At 45.4% G+C, this 19,507-nt stretch overlaps 1 protein-coding gene across 9 annotated transcripts in view; it reads left to right on the forward strand.

Moving 5' to 3' along the window:
* Nucleotides 1-19,507, forward strand: part of EML6 (EMAP like 6) — a 91,073-nt gene that overhangs the window by 67,312 nt on the left and 4,254 nt on the right. For 5 of the 9 annotated variants that reach the window (XM_064415523.1, XM_064415524.1, XM_064415522.1 and 2 more), the window contains 15 exons: nucleotides 76-252; nucleotides 346-547; nucleotides 736-862; nucleotides 9,797-9,875; nucleotides 10,857-10,986; nucleotides 11,430-11,528; nucleotides 12,676-12,696; nucleotides 13,044-13,217; nucleotides 13,879-14,087; nucleotides 14,541-14,698; nucleotides 15,314-15,428; nucleotides 15,870-16,058; nucleotides 17,039-17,211; nucleotides 17,927-18,089; nucleotides 18,572-18,675. In XM_064415523.1, the coding sequence (XP_064271593.1) occupies nucleotides 76-252; nucleotides 346-547; nucleotides 736-862; nucleotides 9,797-9,875; nucleotides 10,857-10,986; nucleotides 11,430-11,528; nucleotides 12,676-12,696; nucleotides 13,044-13,217; nucleotides 13,879-14,087; nucleotides 14,541-14,698; nucleotides 15,314-15,428; nucleotides 15,870-16,058; nucleotides 17,039-17,211; nucleotides 17,927-18,089; nucleotides 18,572-18,675 (2,120 nt within the window). Of the gene's footprint in view, nucleotides 1-75; nucleotides 253-345; nucleotides 548-735; nucleotides 863-7,520; nucleotides 7,536-8,760; nucleotides 8,770-9,796; nucleotides 9,876-10,856; nucleotides 10,987-11,429; nucleotides 11,529-12,675; nucleotides 12,697-13,043; nucleotides 13,218-13,878; nucleotides 14,088-14,540; nucleotides 14,699-15,313; nucleotides 15,429-15,869; nucleotides 16,059-17,038; nucleotides 17,212-17,926; nucleotides 18,090-18,571; nucleotides 18,676-19,507 lie in introns of all 9 variants that reach the window. The other 4 variants (XM_064415527.1, XM_064415529.1, XM_064415530.1 and 1 more) reach the window with 3 other exon arrangements.

The following is a 19,507-nucleotide window of genomic DNA, read 5'->3' on the forward strand; positions in this document are numbered from 1 at the left end:
CCTATGCACATGAAACTAGTGTGTATTTGGTATGTTTAAAGTAAGAAGCCTTCTCTGGGGGGATTTTGCTTGCAGATAGAGAAGATTGAATGGGACACCTGGACGTGTGTGCTCGGTCCCACCTGTGAGGGCATCTGGCCCATGCACAGCGACGTCACCGTTGTCAACGCGGCCAGTCTCACAAAGGACAGAACCCTCTTGGCCACAGGAGATGATTTTGGCTTTGTGAAGCTCTTTTCCTACCCGGTGAAGGTAAGAAGTGTTCATCTCACTGATGGGAAAGGGAAGGAAGGAAGGAGCTGTTCCTGGGTGCCAGGCTGCCAGTGGGGACTCTCTGTGCTGCAGGGCCAGCATGCCAGGTTCAAGAAGTACGTGGGGCACAGTGCCCAGGTGACCAACGTGCAGTGGCTGCACAACGACTCCGTGCTCCTCACCGTGGGCGGCGCCGACACCGCCCTCATGATCTGGACCAGGGAGTTCCTGGGCATCCAGGAGAGCAAGCTGGTGGACAGTGAAGAATCAGACACAGATGCAGAGGAAGATGGAGGTAAAGAGGATTTGATTCAGTCTGCCTTGCCTCAGTCAGAGATTCACACAGGCTTTGCTAAATTTCAGTGTAAGGAGAGCTTGGTAGGATTTGTTTCCTTCCTTTCATTGTTGCAGTTCTTCTTGTTCTCTACTGTCCCACTATGCAAAAAGGGTGGTTTGTTTTAGTCTGTGTTTTATTTTTCTAAGGTTATGACAGTGATGTTGCAAGAGAAAAAGCAATTGACTACACCACTAAGATCTATGCAGTGAGCATCCGAGAAATGGAAGGCACAAAACCCCATCAGCAGCTGAAGGAGGTTTCAGTGGAGGAGAGGTATGTCCCACAAAGGCTTTTGCTTCCAAGTGTGCCCTTTTGCAGATCTCTTTTCATTCAACTAAAATTAGTCCTTAGAAATAAGACAGGAATTTTAGAATTCAGCAGATAACATTTAAAATGGTGTTCACAGAGTACAACGTGTTAATGTGATGGAGAAAAACACGTGTATAACACATCTCTGAGTGTTGTGTTCTCTTTTGCCATTCACATGAGCATTTAGATTCTCTCCTAACCAGTTTGTGTCTGCAGCAGAGCACTTGTGGTAGTGGTAAGCTTGTAAATACTTTGTGGTTAAGGCTTTGGGTGGTGCTTTTATTAAAAGATTTTCAGTCACTTGTAATTGTGTTGGGTTGTCACTGTTAAAGCTGGAGTTTCCCATGGCACACGCTGGCCTTAGGCTGAAATACTATTAAAAATAATTAGCTGGGAGGGGAACAGTGTTGGAGAGGAGAGCAAAGAAAAGAGGTGAGAGCTAAGAACAGAGGGTGAGTCCAGTGAAACACAGACCTAAAGGAGGTGTGCTAAAATCTGATGGGACAGAATAGGAGCATCTATAACCAGTAAAGTAATTCCCCCTCAAAATCTGGAGCAGTAAATCCCTACCTGTGAATCCAGCTGGTGACTCAGCTGTGAATCCATTTTGTCCCTTTTGATAGAGTATTTTCTTAGAAATGATCATTCTTTTATCAGGAGTTTCCCTGCTCTTGCCCCCCACTGGGCACTGACACAAAGGACTGCTGTGGGTTAATCCACAGAAGGAATTTGAGCTTAGTTCTGTTATTGCAAGAGACAAAATGGAGTTAATAATAGTTCCTAATCTCATGTAGGCCTTGGGAAAAAAGTTTGTCTTTAAAGCTCTCAAAGAATGCAGTGCTGAACATGTTGAACAGAAAGTAATTAATCATTTTTGCTCAGTAATTGTGCAAACAGGAGAATTGAGTGTGAAATGTGGGGTATGAAAGATAAGAAGAAAAATGTTGGACCCATTTTTTTCATCACAATGTTTTAACAATACCATGCAGGAGGAGGATCAGTGATTTTTACAGTAAAATATTGGACCATAAACTTCTCTTTTTCCATTTCTTTTAAGAATATCTCTTTTCTTCAAATAAAGAATTTGTTCCTCCATCTTTCTACAAAAAGGCATAGTGTATCATCTGGTAAACATAAATGTTTGCAAATTGAGTTAAAAAAAGGAATATTATTATTTGATTTTGGGCGAGTTGCTAGATTGTTACAGGAATAATAAGTGGCATTGGTACAGATGTTTTGCACCAGAAATCCTTGTACTGTCCAGCTGTTTTATTCTGTTATGATGATGCTGTGTTATCAAGAGTTTTGTACTTTGTGTTAGTCTAGGATAAAAATAAACCCTTGTCACTGTCCTTCCCATCTTTTCTGCTGGAGAGTCACAGCTCTTGCACACATTTTTATCTCCTTTTTGAATTACAGCTGCTTCAGTACAATCACACCTTTGGTATTTGGAATTTGCTGTTTTGATCAATCTGACAACAAATCTTGTGATTTTCATATGTCACTTGTTAAGCAAAGATCAGTTCACTTTCCTGTCTTCAAGGGATTAATACAAATAGTGAGAACTTACAGTGAAATAATCAGAAGTGGCAACTTTGTGGCAAAATGTCAGCAAAACTGCTTTCTGGAGGTATTGTGATTGGATAGGGCCTTGAGCTGTGCAAGGTGCTGGGGTTTGGGTGCACTAAGACAGGATTCATGTGTTGGCTGCTGCAAGACTGCAGGTCCTGGTCACAGTGGGACAATATGGGCACAATCCCTGCAGAACCTTGGCACTCCCAGTTGTGAGTGCCTCGGGCTAAAGCTGACTTCTCTCAGAAGTTATATAAAATATGAGGGAAGCTTTGCAGCTGTGTCAAATTGCATCTTTTCAGAGAACACAAAAGAATGTAGCAGCTGGAAAAGGGTTTGTCTGCCCATGACAAACTTCTGAAATCCCAGGCCTGACTTTTCTTTGCACCTGCAGGGGTCCAAAGTGAGAGTTGATCAATCCAGGTGAAATGGGAGGTCTGCAAGTACTCAGCTGTCTGTGTGGAGGGAAATCCTAAATGTTCAGGGAAATCTAAGGCCAAGTCAGCTGGCCTTGAGGCTGTGGAGTGTTGAAATCTCTGTGCACAGGGCTGAGTGAAGAGGCAGCAAGGAATACTGGAGGCAGCTCCCAAAGCTTTAGATTTTCTGCCAAAGACACAGCTGGAGTAGCTCTCCCAGCCCCTCCAGGTTTGAAGGGAACCCAGAGGATGTGTTCCATTCTCTTTCAGGCAGGTGTGTGGGGAAACCTGGTAGGCTTTTGAGAAGGAAGTTTTTCTGGGGGAAATATTCCAGGTCTTTCCTTTTGTGATTGTGCCATATGTCTGTCTGAAGACCCCAGTGATTGTGCACTTAATGGCCCTTGTGCACTGAATATTCTGGCATTGGTAACTTACTGTCACTCACTGTCCACGTGCTGAAAACCATGGGACAAGCTGGGAGGCTGCTGAGAGCAGAAACTGGGAGTAAATCCCAAGGCCTGGAAAACTGCTGGCCCACTTCACTGTAACATCTAGTGATGGTCTTGGAGTGTCCCCCTTGCTGTATTTTCATTGTGGCTTTGAGAAAGGGAAAATAATGAAGGTGGAGCAAGAAGAAACTCATAATTAGGCAAGTTCAAATTAAGGAAAGGGGAAAAAAGAAGCAAGTTTCTGGTTTAAGCAAGAAGTAGGAATAGCTGGGGCTGCTTCTGTGAGCTGCTCCTTGGGGGCAATGACTTGGAGCTCACTGGGGTTTTTTCTTTTAAAAGTCATATTTAGAGGGTAAACTGTTGCTGAAGTTACTTTCCAGCTTATGAAATCAAACACGTTTAGAGGTGCTATGTGGCACCTACAAGACACATCCATCTGTTTAATCCTTCTGTTTGCTGGAATACACTTGCAGGACTCTGTGCTTCTCTAATAGAAAGTGGTGAATCTGAAAACCTCCTGGTACATAATTTCTCTAGAAATAACAAATAATTGTTCTATTCAGAGGAGTTTGATCTTGGGAACAGTGATGGGACTCCTCAGAAGGTTGCAAGTGTAGGGTTGGGAGCTGAACTGTAAAGTGATTAGTATAAACTTAGGAGTAATAATAATATTTTCCCATAGAAAAGAAAATGAGAACCCTTTATGAAATTTATTTTTCCTGTCTAACTCAAATGTAATTAAAATAATCATGATTCTGCAAATATCTTGGAGGACTGGAGAAGTCACATGATAGACTTGACTTGCAGGATTTTAATCAAATCATAGCCTGGTGTTTTAGGGGGGATCCAACATTTCCTGTCTCCATCAGCAGCTCCAGCTTTAGGATGGCAAAGTGACAGGAGAGCTGTTGCTGAGGCAGTTTTAAAATGTCTTGCAGTTGTATTGGTGCGTTTGGTTAAGATCATTAATTGATTGTTGTTTCTCTCTCCTCTCCCCGACCTTGTTGTTTTCTTCTCCCCTTCCTGGTGTTCCCTGCTGTCCCCCCACCCCCCTTGCCCTGTGTCCCCCTGTGCCCGTGGCTGGTCCCTGGCCGTGCCCGTGCTCAGGAGCGCGGTGCCCTCGAGAGGGGCCGCGGGAGCCGCCTCGCGGGCTGGGAGCTCCCAGGGCAGGGCTCCCGCTCCTCGGGACCCCCTGGCCTCTGCTGGGACTGTCCCACACCATCCAGGACAATTGTAAGCTCTGCTGTGTGCCGCAGAAGAATTGTGCTGTTTCACAAAAGGGCCGGTTTTTGAACTGGGACCATTTAAACCAAGAATTGATACGATGAGAAGTAGCACGAGCTTGTTGATGCCTGTTACTAATCTCAAAGGCAAAGAGACCTGTTTGCATTTGGCCTCCTACTAACCCCTAACACACCCCCTGCATCTGCAGCTCTCCTTTAGCTCAATTTGCATGACTCCACATGAACCTGGTGATGGGAACTCCTCCAAAGCAGGTGGAATGTGTAGAAAACAAGAAGCAGCATTAGCATGTTTGTCTGGTTTTCCATTTTCTCGGCATCCTGGCTTGTCTCCTTCTCCATGAATCGCCCACCTCAGAGCCTGGTCTCTGTCGTGGTGTTTGCCTCATGTGTAATCAAGTGTCCTGATAAAGGTGAAAAGTTAAAAGTTGAATTTTCTCTCTTCAAATGTTACTCTTTAAATTATTGATTTCTTTAAAACAACATGAGTTAACTTACATAAGCTTCCCAAATAGCCCCCATAAGCTTTCCACCATGAAGTGAATTATTAGATTTGTGGTTACAGCCTTGGTTCCTGCACCTTTACACACACGTCTCTGGGTGCAGTGCAAAAGCTCTGAGTGTGAATCTGTGTTGTATTTATGTGTAGGTGGGGACTATTCAATATATGTCTAAAAAAATACATCCTTGGGGTGGAGAAAATTACTTTGGGCTTATTCCTGCAGAAAGCCCCTCTCTGAGAATGAGGAGCATCATTTGGAATATTCACTTTTACTTTCTCAACAGCATTATGTCAAGTTAATGCACCCTAAATGCATTTGACAGCCGGCTGGTTTCATCCCATTTGTCCCCAAGGCTTGTACACATTGTGACGGGTATTTGTCAGTCCCTGCCAAGCAGCTGAACTCAGTCAATCTCACTGCTCCCACAGGTCAGCACAGAGCTGGCTCAAAGGTCTCTGTTGGTGTGACACTTGAGGGAGTGGAGCTGAGGGATGCCAGCATTGCCACTCGTTCCCAGCACGTCTCTCTGAGCCTGAGTGCTCTCTGCCCTGAGGGTGCTGTGAAATACTCAGCTTTCCTCAGGGCTGCTGTGCAGGAGGTAGTCCAGGGCTGATGGAAAAGCCACGTTTCTCGTGTTCTGTCATGCAGAGGGAGGATCTGCTGTATGTGATTGGTTCAGTGTTTGTGTTTGCACAGTACAGCTTCAAAACTTGCTGGAGCTTATGCAGGGAATGACGAAACAAATGGAGAAGACTCTGTTCCTTCAGGGTGTGAGGGACAGCAGGGCCAGCCTGGTACAGGAGCTGTTTAGGGAACAGCTTCCCAAGGTGCTCGGAGCAAAGGCCTCAGGTTTCACTCCAGTGATTGCCCTCCTTACTAATTGCTGTAGTGCTCGTTTCACTGGACACCGAGCTGGAATGACCTGGGAATGCAGTGACCAGCTGCCCTGACAGGCTGTGACAACAGCTGGCCCCACCATATGTCCTGCAGTACTTTGTGATTTTTTTTAAAGATTGCATCAGTATACATGTGAAGTTCTAAATATTGTAACCATGTAAGGCTTTTTCAGTGCTTTAAAAATGTAGTTTACCACTGATGTTTCTCTCTAGTTCTGTTTGAGCTTTGCTTTGATCTGCTGCATTTGAGAGCAGGGTATTTTCATGTTGAATCCTATTCTTTTTGTTGTCTTATGATAGCTACAAAGTGTTAAGAAAAAGTAGCAGCAGGAAAAGTTGTATGTAAAACTCCTATGTGTGTTGGGATAGGAAAATCCAAGGCTTTAGAATTTACAAAATCTTTTAATCCCTTCTCTGGGAAGGGATTAAAAAAAGCTCAAGGAGTTCTGCAGCAGCTGGGGGCACTTGGGAGTGCCCTCCTGTCACTGGTGAAGGGCACAGCTAAAAGCTGCTTTTGCATTTTTTCTGAAATGAACAATATATTTTTTAAACCTTAGATTCTTGTTCTGTTGCCCAATCCAACCCTTTCCTCTCCTTGAACCTTGCTTTCTCTTCTCAGAAGCAGTCCTGCTCATGTTTGTGTAGATCCAAGTGTGTTCCCTCTCCAGCGTGCAGCCATGTACATCCATATCTGTCTCCCTTTTGGGCTTGAAGCTTTTCCCCACCCATTGCTGCTGGCTCAGCCTGTCACCTTCTTGGTTGCTGAAGAACTCCTGTCCATCTGTCCCTGCCCCAGACCTTGGTGTCCCTTTCGTGTGACGCTGTTTTGGAGTTCCCATGCTGTTCCTATTGGCCTTGGAGCAGAATGTGTTCTCCCCAGTTCATGCCTGCTGCAGTCAGCATCTCCAGCCAGACAGCAATTCTGGCCTGTGACCTGGAAACAGGAGCTGGTTATATCCCCCTCCCATAGCATTTATCATAACAGTTTTTGATCTGCCTTTTCTTTTGACCTTTGTTTTCCATCTACACAGATCTAGCTTTTTTTTCCCTCCTGGTTTGGCCCTGCTCTCTAAGATCACATCTCTTTCTTCCCTCAAGGTCCCCCACTCTTCCAAAACCCATTCCCTCTTCCCCCCAGCCAGCTCTTGTTGTGTCCATCTGTTGTTCTCCATCCTGGTGCTGCTTGTTCACCCCACCCCTGATTTGGGCTTCTCTCCCCCATGGCTGGAGGGGATGTTCACTCACATCTTTTCACATTTCTGCATGAAGGTGGTGCTAAGGTTTTGTCAGTTTGGATCTGGGCTTCTGTCCCTGACTGACAGCTGCGTGTCCTCATGTGAGAACATCCTGGAGATTGCCATGAGTAACAGAAATCTTCTCTGCTGTATTCACAGTACCCAAGGAACTGAAACCCTCTAATATCTGACTGTCCTGTGTTTCCCAGAGCTCCTCCTTGCTGTACTACGATCTAAGCACATTTGTTTGAAATTGCTGCAAAGAAACCGTTAATGCTTGTGTTATGTTTTAACTTGCTTTCCTTTGGAGGCAGGGAATTGTCAAGTAAGTACTGGTGGGGAGCCCAGCTGAGGCCTGGATTGCTGGGAATGTGCCATGCAGGTTGCACAGGTCCAGCAGGGCAAAGGGGTCTCATTTGCTACAGTGCGAATTTCTTGTTTGGCAGTGTCATCTTCTGTGTCAAAACAAACTAGATGTAGTCACAGGCTTGTGAAAAGTGAAATGACTTCTTACAATGTTTCAAATGTGCTGCTTTCCATTTGTTTTATTAAGGTGGTGATGAGGCAGTGAATGCACACGTGTGTGTATATATACATGGCTGTGTATATATGAATGCACACAACATCTGTGTTTGTGTGTGCTGTGAGTAGGTATCTATAAAAGTATTCTGTGTGTGTCTCCAAATTAAGCCTCATGCTTACAATCTGGTGACTATCAAGCATGTGACAGTGGTAGTGTTCTCTTGCTTTCATGAAGTATTTTGGCTTGCTCTTGTCATAAACTTTGATATTCCTAGGTAAAGAACTGTAGAAATGATCCAGTTTGAAATAACACTAAAACAGAAAAAAACATGCAAGAAAACAATTCTTTTCCTAAGTGTCAGTTTAGAGGCCCTCATAAATCGGGGCTGAAATGAAATAATGAATTTCTTTTGTAAGACCATTAAGTTTTGTAATAACTTCTCTGCCCCTTCCCTGCCGGTGACAGCACCGCTGCTCGGTCCCGCTCCACCCAGGGTCACCCCAGGGGACTTGAGTGAGCACTGAGGAAATAGAGGTACTTGTTCCCTGAGGACAAGGCAGGACAGGCTGTCCCGGGAGTGACTTGGCCTCCTCACAGCAATTGTGGGCTAAATTGCAGCTGAGCTGGGATAGAGAACAATCATCCATTGTGTGCAATCTCAGCACTGCCTAGGAAGCTGTCAACTTCCTACCAGCTCCCTCCCCGTCAGGCTCCTGAAAATAAACCCACCATGGAACCCCGTTCTGCTCTGGTGCAAAGTGTGCAGGAAGCTTGGATGTAGCTTCCCTTCCTCCTCTGCTGCAGGACCTTTAGCTGCCAGGCTGCCCAGGGATGCTGGGTGCCACGTTTCCGGCTCTGTGCACTCTTTGGTTTCTGTTTTAGTTCTTGCTGGCATGCTTGGATAGCACGTGTTGTGCCCAGGGAATGACTGCTGCGCTCTGAAAGTGCTTGTGCATGAGTCTCGTGCTCAGAAGTGACTCCTAAACTCTATTAAGTTTCTTGCTTGGCTTTATTTGCTGCTTACAAGGGGATCAAGGTAACTCTTTCTCTCTCTTCGTGTCATGGGGTCACCTGCTGCTGTGCTTGTTGATCCTTGCTGTGCTTGAGACCTGGCTTAGGCTGGTTACCTCCAGCCTTGCTCTGTCTCAGAGCTCAGCTTGTCCTGCTGCTCATCCCACAGGGCTCAGTGCCCACTGTGCCTTTAATACCTTCCATGAAAAATCCAGCTCCAGAAAAAGCAGCTCCCTATACACAAAAGGGATTTCATTCTTCTCCAATTATTTTTTTGCAAAATGGGAATTACTGGTAGTTACAGTCTTAGGACAGGAACAAATTCCACAGCATATGGAATGTAATAGCAAGGTCACATTTTTCTGGAATCATAAGCTCTGGGAATGCTTTCCACATGCTCTCCTTAGCTCTGTCCCTCTTTTCCCAGCAGGATCAACATCAGCAGCAGAGGTTATCTGGCCTTACAGACCATTTGCACACATCAGATTTTGTCTCAGCCTGTGTTCTGCATTTGTCTCTTTATCTACTTTTAGCAGCTATAATTATATAAAATAGCTTTGCTGGCCTCAATCTCCCAAATTCCCTTGGATTAATGACTTGTACATTTAAATGCAACCATTTTATCTTTAATATGATTTTGAGAAGATTTTATTGAGGCCATGTCAAGGTTTTGGGATGGGGTTTCTCAGAAGAAGCAAGGCTGGGCAGAAGTCAACTGCCAGCTGCAGAAATTACTTCAGATCATTTCTGAAAGCACCAATTTGCCATCATTTCATATTCAAGGATTTTTCCATGGATTTAAATCATTATGGTTTGGGGTCTTTTGGATGGTGTAAGGTTGTTTGTTCTGCCACTCATCCATGAAGTCTACATCAATGTTTCTGCACTTTCTATCAAAAAAGTGCAGGATTTTAATCAGTTTATTGTGCAACTCTGAAAAAAGCTCATACAGGGGCAACTGTCCATTTGCTGCTCACACATGCTGTGGTTTTGAAGGTTGTGTTTAACTTTCAAATATATCAATTGTCTCCTTTTTTAAATGTTCTTTTCAGGCCACCCGTGAGCAGAGCTGCTCCTCAGCCTGAGAAACTGCAAAAGAACAATGTCAACAAAAAAAAGAAATTGGTTGAGGTCAGAATTCATATCTTTTCTATTTCTTTGAAAGTAACATGTGGTGGGTGAAATCCATCCCTGTTTTGTCTCTCAGTGAAGGGCAGGTACAATCACAGAGTGTGTGCATTCCCATGCTCCCTGCTCAATCCCAAGGGAAATACATCCAGAACCAGCACTTTGGCCCAGGAAAAATCCTCTGTGGGATTTTGAATGATGGGATTTGCTCATTGACTTTGGAACTTCCCTTTCTCCCCAAACAACTTGTTTGAATTCCCACATAACAGGCAGAACCAGGAATATTCTGTGACCTGTGTGGACCATTTGCAGCACTTGGTCTCTGGCTAATTGGAATTGTTCCCAGTGAGCAGTGATTGTGTTTGGGACAGTCATTAAGTTGGGCTTCAGGGCTCCCAGGCAGCTCTAACAACAATCCACTGACCATCCTGGGTTCCTGGAGGAAATTTCCTTGGCAGCTGCTCGCTGTAAGCTGCAATTGCACCTCTGATTAATGTCTTAATTACAGAGTTACTTATAGCTTGCCCTGGCTTCCTCTAAGGACTTTAAGGTCAGAATTTGGTCTGTGGAAATTTGGTAGTTTATGAGAGTGATTTTTGAAAACTCTGCAGATAGTTTCTTTAAAATATCTGACACCCTATATAAACTGTGATGGGAAGAGCAATAAAATCCAACCTGTTCTGTGAGTTGTATCTGTTTGGAATGGGGGCTCACAGAACCAGGACATTTATAGCCCTCTGAATAATTAAAAATAAAATAAGTGCAGTGCTTTAGTTGACCAATTAGGGGTTGTTGATAGCCTCTGATAATGTTATGCCTCAATAAATGAGCAGAGTGAGGATAACTAATTATTGTTTTGTTATTCTATTGCCTCTACAAGATATTTATACTTATGTAATTTAGAATTGTCCTTAAGTGGTCCAGGCTCTGAAATCTTGTTTTTTTTTCCATTTCACTCTTGTTCTTTTTGTTTTCCTGGAGCAGGAGCTGGCTTTAGACCATGTGTTTGGATACAGAGGATTCGACTGTCGCAACAACCTCCATTACCTGAACGATGGTGCTGACATCATTTTCCACACAGCTGCAGCAGGCATTGTCCAAAACCTCTCCACTGGTAATTCCACTTAAAAAAAAATACTTGGAGATAAAATAGCTTTATAAAGAAAATATTTTTGATTGGAAGTCTGAACTTTCCCACATTTTGCATCTTGATAAATAGCACAAACCCCCTGTAGGTGGCCTTTGGGGACTCCAGTCCTAGGACAGCCTGTGGGCTGGGACACAAGGATGGCCCCATCTGTCCTTTCTGGGCCCTTTCCCTTGGGAGGGCTTTGCTGATTCCCTGGATATATAGATAATTTCCCAAACACTGCTTTTGTGCCCACCTCTGTGTGTTGATGGTCGTGTCCATAGTGCATTTGGGAACGGTGCCTGGGAATGGGAGCAGGGCAGCCTCAGTGCCCCTGATCCCCTGCAGAGTTGTAACCAGCTCCCAGATAGTCTGTGGTGGCTCTTCCTCGGTCCTGTGTGACTGAAATCCTGTTTGGATGGCATTAGGAAGCCAGAGCTTCTACCTGGAGCACACTGATGACATCCTGTGCCTGACGGTGAACCAGCACCCCAAGTACAAGAACGTGGTGGCCACCAGCCAGATCGGTACGTGCCCCCCACAAAGCTGCCCTCAGTGTGCAGGGCACTGCTTCATTTGGGGCTTTCCTGGGGGGGAGTTTTACTGTTTGGTTGATTTGGAAGAAGTAATCAAGCTCCAGGGTTTTCTTACTGTTTCAGTTCCGTCTCTGATTGTGAGTGATTGGATTTTAGAGTTAATTGTAATCATATTTCAGAAGGCAAACTTTGATAAACTGCCTAATCATCTCAGTAATCTGATTTATAGAGTTCCTTCTTTCCTTCCTGTGTCCAAGGCACTGTTTAGCAGTGAGAATACAATGAGCATAATTTTCTCTGCAGGAAGACAGGAGCTGACAGAAAAGGCCAGAAACAGAGATCTCAGCAGAAGTTAGGGGACATATCAGGGGACAGCTGAGAAACCACGTGTGTTTGTGTGTTTATTGTTTACATGGGGGTCCTGCAGGAGCAAACATTGCATGGGGAATGCAGGATGAGCTGTCCCAAGCCTTGAGAAGGATCTGCTGCCCCTCAGCCTAATGCTGAAATAATTAACTTGATGGAGAACGGGGTCAGAACGTCTCCTCAGCCCACTCCAGAAGGAGAATGGAATCCATAACTTGGGGACAGGAGTCACTTAGCAGGGGGCAGGGAGTGGCAGTGATGAGCACAGTGACAAACACAAACCCTCTGCTGCCTGTCCTGAGCACAGTCACTGCAGCTGGAATGTGGAGGGAGCACCCAAACCTGCACGTGGTGCCAGAGCTGCAAAACTGATTTCTGGGACGTGGAAAAAGCTAAAGGCCCTTTTCCTAGGCCTCAGGAGATCAGTGCTTCTGAGTTTGATTTGCTACTTTGTATAACTAGAGATTCACGTCACTTTTGAATTTAATAATTTTTAAAACCTGCATGCCTGTAACATTTCTTTTAGATACCATTTTTAAAACTTAAAAGTACTAAATATTGTTGCAATATTTGTGTATAAAAGCCAATATACCCAAAAAAGTTCAACAATATTCCTGCTTGTTTTGTTGATTTAATCCATATCCATTTCCAAGTTTTTAATTTTGTTTTCCTTCTGGTGCTGATGCTGGCACTTCAGCACGAGTCACATGACTTATTTCACTTATTGTTTTCCCTTGGTGCTTCCTCATTTGCCATTGCTCTCACACTGCAGGTGACATGACAGAATTCCCAGGTAAGGCTGATTTGTTTGTGAATTTAGCAGAGTCCTGTACGAGTTCCATGTTGCCTCGTTGTATCTGTGTGAACCATGGATACAAGTGAAACATCTGCAGGCAATTTCTTTTGCATGAGGCTCTTCATGAATGTTATGTTGTTCTTTTAGAACTTGTCTGACTTCATGGACTGCAGTGATCCCCCCCCTGTGTTTGATTTCTCTGTGTTTCCCAGTAGTGCTAATCTTCAAACAAATCCAAACCCCCAACTAATGTCTGTTCAGGTTAAATGTTCTTGGAAAAATGCCTGGTTTGCAGCGAAGCTTTCCAGAATTAATTCCCTTTCAATGCCCCTCTCTGCCCACAGGTACAACCCCCACAATTCATATCTGGGATGCCATGAGCAAGCAAACCCTTTCCATGCTGCGCTGCTTCCACACCAAAGGCGTCAATTACGTGAACTTCAGTGCCACTGGCAAACTTCTGGTGTCAGTGGGAGTCGACCCAGAGCACACCATCACTGTCTGGAGGTGGCAAGAAGGTACAAACCAGGGGAAATCGTGTTCCTGCAGCCTCACAGGGCTGTGCACAATGATTGGCTTTGCCTTTCAAGTCTTTGGAGTTTGTGTCCCCGCTCTGAGTATCCCAGTTAATCAGTTAAAGATGGCAAAGGGCTGAAAAATATGAACAGGAAGATAAGTTTTAAACACCTATTGTAAGTGGAAATTAAGGAAAGAATGATGCTTAATGTAAAATTACGTGAAACTAAGGAAAATGATTTCTTTTCTTTCCTAAAACACTTACAGTTCTTTGATGGAGATAGGCCTTTGGGAAGTAATTTCTAGAAAAGAATTATCTGTGGTGATGGGGAGAGGAAAAGTGTCTCAGCTGGTGAGTGTGTCCCTGTGCATTTTTCATCAGATGATAGCCAACATTTCTGTGTTATTTCACTGACCCAGGAGACAGATTTTGCTATGAAGGCCTTAAATCTGCATTTCCTAAATCTGTGGGATGCAAGCAGGGACTTTGGGAGCTGCATTAAGATGTTTGATATACTAAACAGTGTTGGGATTTGCAGCTTTCAGCATCTGGGGCACAGAGCTCTAATCCAATACCAGCTCCATTTATTTGATAAAATCATACCAGAGCTTAATTTCTCAGGTGAATTCAGCTTTGTTTTCATCCTTTCCTCATTAAACCAGGGGCCAAAGTTGCCAGCAGAGGAGGACACCTGGAGAGGATCTTCGTTGTGGAGTTCCGCCCGGACTCCGACACTCAGTTTGTGTCTGTGGGGGTCAAGCACATGAAGTTCTGGACCTTGGCTGGCAGCGCTTTGCTCTACAAGAAGGGAGTCATTGGTTCCATGGAAGATGCCAAAATGCAAACCATGCTCTCTGTTGCCTTCGGAGCAGTGAGTTCAAATTACCCGCTGCAGGATTTTACATTACCTTTGTGTTGAACCTGCAAGGGTCAGTTTTCTGTGCTGAAATCCAACCCAGTGATTGTTAGTGAAGTGTGGATTTAAAACTGGTGCACCTTGAGATCCTTCTCTGAATTTCCTGAGCACAGTTGGGTGAATGTCTTCTTTTAAGCTCTGTGCACACCTACTGTCCTGGCTTTTTTTTGTTTTTTTTTTTTTACACTGCTGGTTATTTATCTGTTAAACTTAAACTTAATCTGTTCTTTTGTGTATCACTTTTTCTGCTAAGGGTACTTGGTGTGACACATACCAATGATAACACCAATGGTGACAATCCAGTGTGGCAGTTAAGGACTTTTAAGTTTAATTTAAAGAATTTTACTCGAAGCTGAACAAAAATGCCGAGCTGTCTGTTGTATCAGAGATTGCTGCTGTGTGTTGCAGAATAACCTCACGTTCACTGGTGCCATAAATGGAGATGTCTACGTGTGGAAGGATCATTTCCTGGTCAGGCTGGTGGCCAAGGCTCACACAGGACCCGTGTTCACCATGTACACGACTCTGCGCGACGGGCTCATCGTGACTGGCGGGAAGGAGAGGCCGTAAGACACAGGATCTTCCTCAAGTGCCAGCTCCTGGCTCGCTTGTGTGGTTTTTGTTTTCATTATTTATCCAGCACCCAGAGATAAATGGTCTCTGTGCTGTAACAGCTTCACTCAATTTTGCATAACCTGCCCAGGTGGCTCAGTAAGTGGAGGACTAAAGGAGCACACTTGAGGGTCACAGTGGCACATGTTATGTGGCAGGGAGACACTGAACCTCTTTGGAATTGTTCCAAACACCCGGATAAGCTCTTACTGCCTGAGCTCCTGCCATAAGTGGAGTTCTCTTCCTCTGTTAGTTCTGCCAAATTACAGACAGCCTCTCCCAGTGGAGGTGCTGCGGCTCTTGGGATTACCACAAGAAACAGATTTGCTGAGAAACAGAGATTTGAGATACGTGGCAGGAGAGCAGTTTGGTTTGTACAAATTATGGTGCTGTTTAAAACATGAAGTGTGAAAGCGTTTAATTTTTTATTATTTACTTCCCATTGCACCATAATAGCGATACAGAGTGGGGTTTGGGTCAATATATGTTTAGTGATTTAAGCAGAAAAACACTGCTGGGGTTTGCATGTGTAAAGGAGCCATGCAGGTGACACCAGGCCTCCTTTGCAGCACGAAGGAGGGGGGAGCAGTGAAGCTGTGGGACCAGGAGATGAAGCGGTGCCGAGCGTTCCAGCTGGAGACCGGGCAGCTCATCGAGTGCGTGCGCTCCGTGTGCCGCGGCAAGGTGAGCAGCAGGGGAGGGCAGAGCTCGGCGCCTTGCCTGAGCTGCTGCTGCTTCTTCACAGCCACAAACCCCGCTGGGAGTCACTGACAGGCCGTGAGTCTCTGACATGGAGCACAGTGGAAATAGCAGAGTCATTGACTTGCTGCAGTCACTGTGCACGGGTTTAAATCGTAGATGAGGAAGGAGCAGTGATGCTGCACAGGGTGGGACCTGCCCAGCCGAGCGCTCCAGGGATGGTCTCTGTTTCATTTTGCTCAGCAATCTGACACATTCCTTGATAACAACACCACTGAGGAATGCTGTTTTATATTTCCAGTCAAGTAGTCATTAACCAAGTACAAGCTTAATCTGTTTATGCTTTTCCCAAGTATTTGCCAAGGAAGCTCTGGCAGTTTAAACTGTGGCAGTTTCTGTTACACTGACCACCTCTCTCCACTCCAGGGGAAAATCTTAGTGGGAACAAAAGATGGAGAAATCCTTGAAGTAGGAGAAAAAAATGCTGCTTCAAACTTGTTAATTGACTGTCACATGGAAGGGGAAATCTGGGGCTTGGCAACTCACCCCTCCAAAGACATATTTATCTCTGCAAGCAATGATGGAACAGCCAGGATCTGGGACCTGTCGGACAAAGTGAGTACCGTGAGCGTAAAAGTGTGGGATTAAAAATGGGCATTTTATCCAAGCATCCATTTTTCCAGCTGTGCCTTTAGCAGCCCTGGAATGAGAGCAGGGTTTTGCCTCTGTCCTGAGCAGGTTTTGGTCAAGTTTGGTACCAGCACTCCCAGAGGAATGCAGGGATTCATCAACACACCTGCTCATGGAGTGCCTCTTGTTGAGCATTGTTTATTTTGATCCAAATCTGAAGCTTGGGGGATCAAGGAAGCATTTTAATTCTACATTGCCTGTCTGGGTGACACAGACTGTGCTGTCACACACACACAGCTCCTGCCCATCATTCTGCCTTCCTGGCAGGCACAGGCACTTCCCTCTTCTTCAGAACCTTCCTTTGGAACTCTCATGTTGCCTCAGGGATTTTTTCAAGTCAAATTGACTAACAACAACCATTTTTAAAAACAACAAATAAAACATTAAAAAAAAAAACCACCAAAAGGTTTTCAGCTCATTTTGGCCAGCATAAACCTTTTCGAAAGCTTGTTACCTGAGCTAACAGGAATAATTTTTAATGAGGAAAATTAATTTATTATGAATACAAGCAGCTAGGTGAAAATGCAAGAGCTTTCTAGGACATTTTCACATATCAAATGAAACGGGAAAGCTCTGTGCCAATCAGCAGTTGTTGAAGATGTCAAAGTCACCTTTGAAACAAGTTAGGAAATAGATTTTTCGGCTTGTTCTGCTAAATAGTCCTTTTTCTGGTGTGAAACTCGATGTCAGTCTGCAGAATAATGCAAACATGGAGCCCCCATCCGAATCACATCTCTATTTTGAAGTCTGCTTAGCGACATATGCCTGGTGGGATGTGAGTCTCGGTGTGACATTTCAGGTTTATGTTTAGAGGGAAACAGAGTGGATTTGTTTTTCATTTAGCAAGTTCGATCCTGTGTGTTTGGAAGCTGGGGAGGTGTGAGCCTGTTGCGTTGTCCCCGCAGAAGCTGGTGAACAAGGTGAGCCTGGGGCACCCCGCGCGCTGCGCCGCCTACAGCCCCGACGGAGAGATGGTGGCCATCGGCATGAGGAACGGAGAGTTCGTCGTCCTGCTGGTCAACAGCCTCAAGGTGTGGGGCAAGAAACGGGACAGGAAGTCTGCAATTCAGGACATCAGGTAGGAGGTGCTCCAAATGCACAGCCCTGGCTCAAGGGGACAGCCAGGGAGTGCCTGGTGGATTGGCAGAGGTTTTGTAAGTCTGCGTTTGTTGAAACCTGTGTGAGCTGGTGAAGGGCACTGTGGTGGTGCTTTAATTCAGTTACAGCCAACTGCAGAGCTGTAATTAGGGGATTAATTCTCCAAATTGCAGTTCCTGTTGCTGACTCCCAGAGGATTGGTGTCACTCTGCACACTGTGCTGTGGCTTTATGCGAGTGCAATATTAACATCATTTAACCACAAACAATGTGGAATAGAGTCATGGAATGGTCTGGGGTGGAAGGGACCTTAAAGCTCATCCAGTCCCACCCTCGCCATGGCAGGGACACCTTCCACTATCCCAGCTTGCTCCCAGCCCCATCCAACCTGGCCTTGGGCACTTTCCAGTCATGGGGCAGCCACAGCTCCTCGGGGACCCTGGGCCTGGACCTCACCACTCTCACAGGCAACAATTCCTTCCCAATATTCCATCTAACCCTGTCCTCTGTCAGAGTTATCCTGAGTCTTCCTCTTCTCTTAAGCATCAGTTTTGGTTTGGGTTCACTCTTGCTGTTGATAGAACATTTTTTGTGTTTTTCATTAAAAAAAGTTACTGTCACATCAGCATGAGAAGCAAAAGCAAATCTTGCACCAAAACAGCCAGTGCCATCCCCTCTCCTTGTTGTATTGTCTAGGATCAGCCCGGATAACAGGTTCTTGGCAGTGGGCTCACAAGAACATACTGTGGATTTTTATGATCTCACTCAAGGCACAACCCTAAACCGAATTGGCTACTGCAAGGACATTGCCAGCTTTGTGATACAGATGGACTTCTCTGCAGACAGCAGGTACATCCAGGTATGTCTGGGAGAGCTGCCCCTGGAGTGCTTGGGTTTGTTGGAGGCTCGAGCTGTGCTAAGGGCCATGGAAGGGGTACAATGCTGAAAAAGAAATTGTGGATTATAACCATATGAAAGCCTTTCTCTTCCTCCCTGAGGCTGGGATGTTTGTGAGAGCTCAGCTGTTTTAATTAAATTGTTAATTTGTAGGGGTTTCCTTCAGAAATGTTTCTGATTCAGTAAAATTATGTTGAGATGAAGTAAAGCATAGAAGTGAGGGAAAATCTGACAGCTCTGCATGTGAGCATCTCCTTCCATCATCATCCTGTAACATTGTTATTCCTTTATATGGTATGTGATGAATTCCAGATAATGAGGAAAAAAGAGAAATATTATCCTAGATGTTTAATTGCTGATAAAACCTGGTGAGACTGCTGGAAATCTTAAAGAAAATGATGTGTTTAAAGCAGAGTTTCCAGGTTTTTCCTTTGCCACTTTCAGGTATCCACAGGTGCCTACAAGCGTCAAGTTCACGAGGTGCCCCTGGGAAAGCAAATCACAGACCCTGCAGTGATAGAGAAAATCACCTGGGCCACGTGGACCAGGTAACAGCCAAGGGGAGCGTGGGGCCAGCACGGGGATCGGGTCACAGGGCTGGGGGTGTGAATGCTGAGATGTCCCCCTGGCAAACTGTGAGCCCCCGCCAGGCTCTGCTTCCCCAGAGCTCCATCTGACACCCTGGGGTTTACACACAGCTGTGGCTGTAGTAATTAGTGCTGTTAATTACACCAGGGGCTGTCACAGAGCCACAGTGGCTCATTGCCACTCACCCCAGGCCCCTCACACGGCTCTGGGCCCCTCCAGGCAGCCTTGTCCCACATCAGCAAACAGCAGCAGCATGGAAGGCCTGGAAACATGCACTGATTGTGTGAAAGAGTTGTGAGTGTCATTAAAATGTGTTTCCTGATGTGGATGAACACAGGATCTGCCCCCAGCATTGCAGAACTGTGGCTCTGCTCTTCCTGCAAGAAGTGGGACAGGCCAAAGGCAGAGCTGACAGTGGGTGAGAACCAGGCAGGGCTGGGAGAAGGTAAATGAGAATCCTCCTACTCTGACTGCTCTGCTGGCATAAAAATCTGCCCCAAATTCCCCATTTCAGAGCACTCTTGACAGCTGGTGGGAGGGGCAGATGCCTCTGGCAGTGACTCTGTGGGTCAATGATTACAGAGAGCTGAAGCCAGGGGCAGAACACCTATTTCTGAGAACAAGTGGACACAGGGCCAAGCATTCCCTCATTTGGGAACTCACAGCTAAGGGAACCGTGCAGTCAGAAATCCCAGGGGAAGGCTCATCGAGACCAGAGCTGCACAAGGTGCTGGTGTAGAATGAAGCCAGTGGTTTCATGGGAAATAAACCTAGGGATTCATGGATAGAGAT

This window comes from Passer domesticus, chromosome 3, assembly GCF_036417665.1.
Source record: "Passer domesticus isolate bPasDom1 chromosome 3, bPasDom1.hap1, whole genome shotgun sequence".
NCBI lineage: Eukaryota > Metazoa > Chordata > Aves > Passeriformes > Passeridae > Passer > Passer domesticus.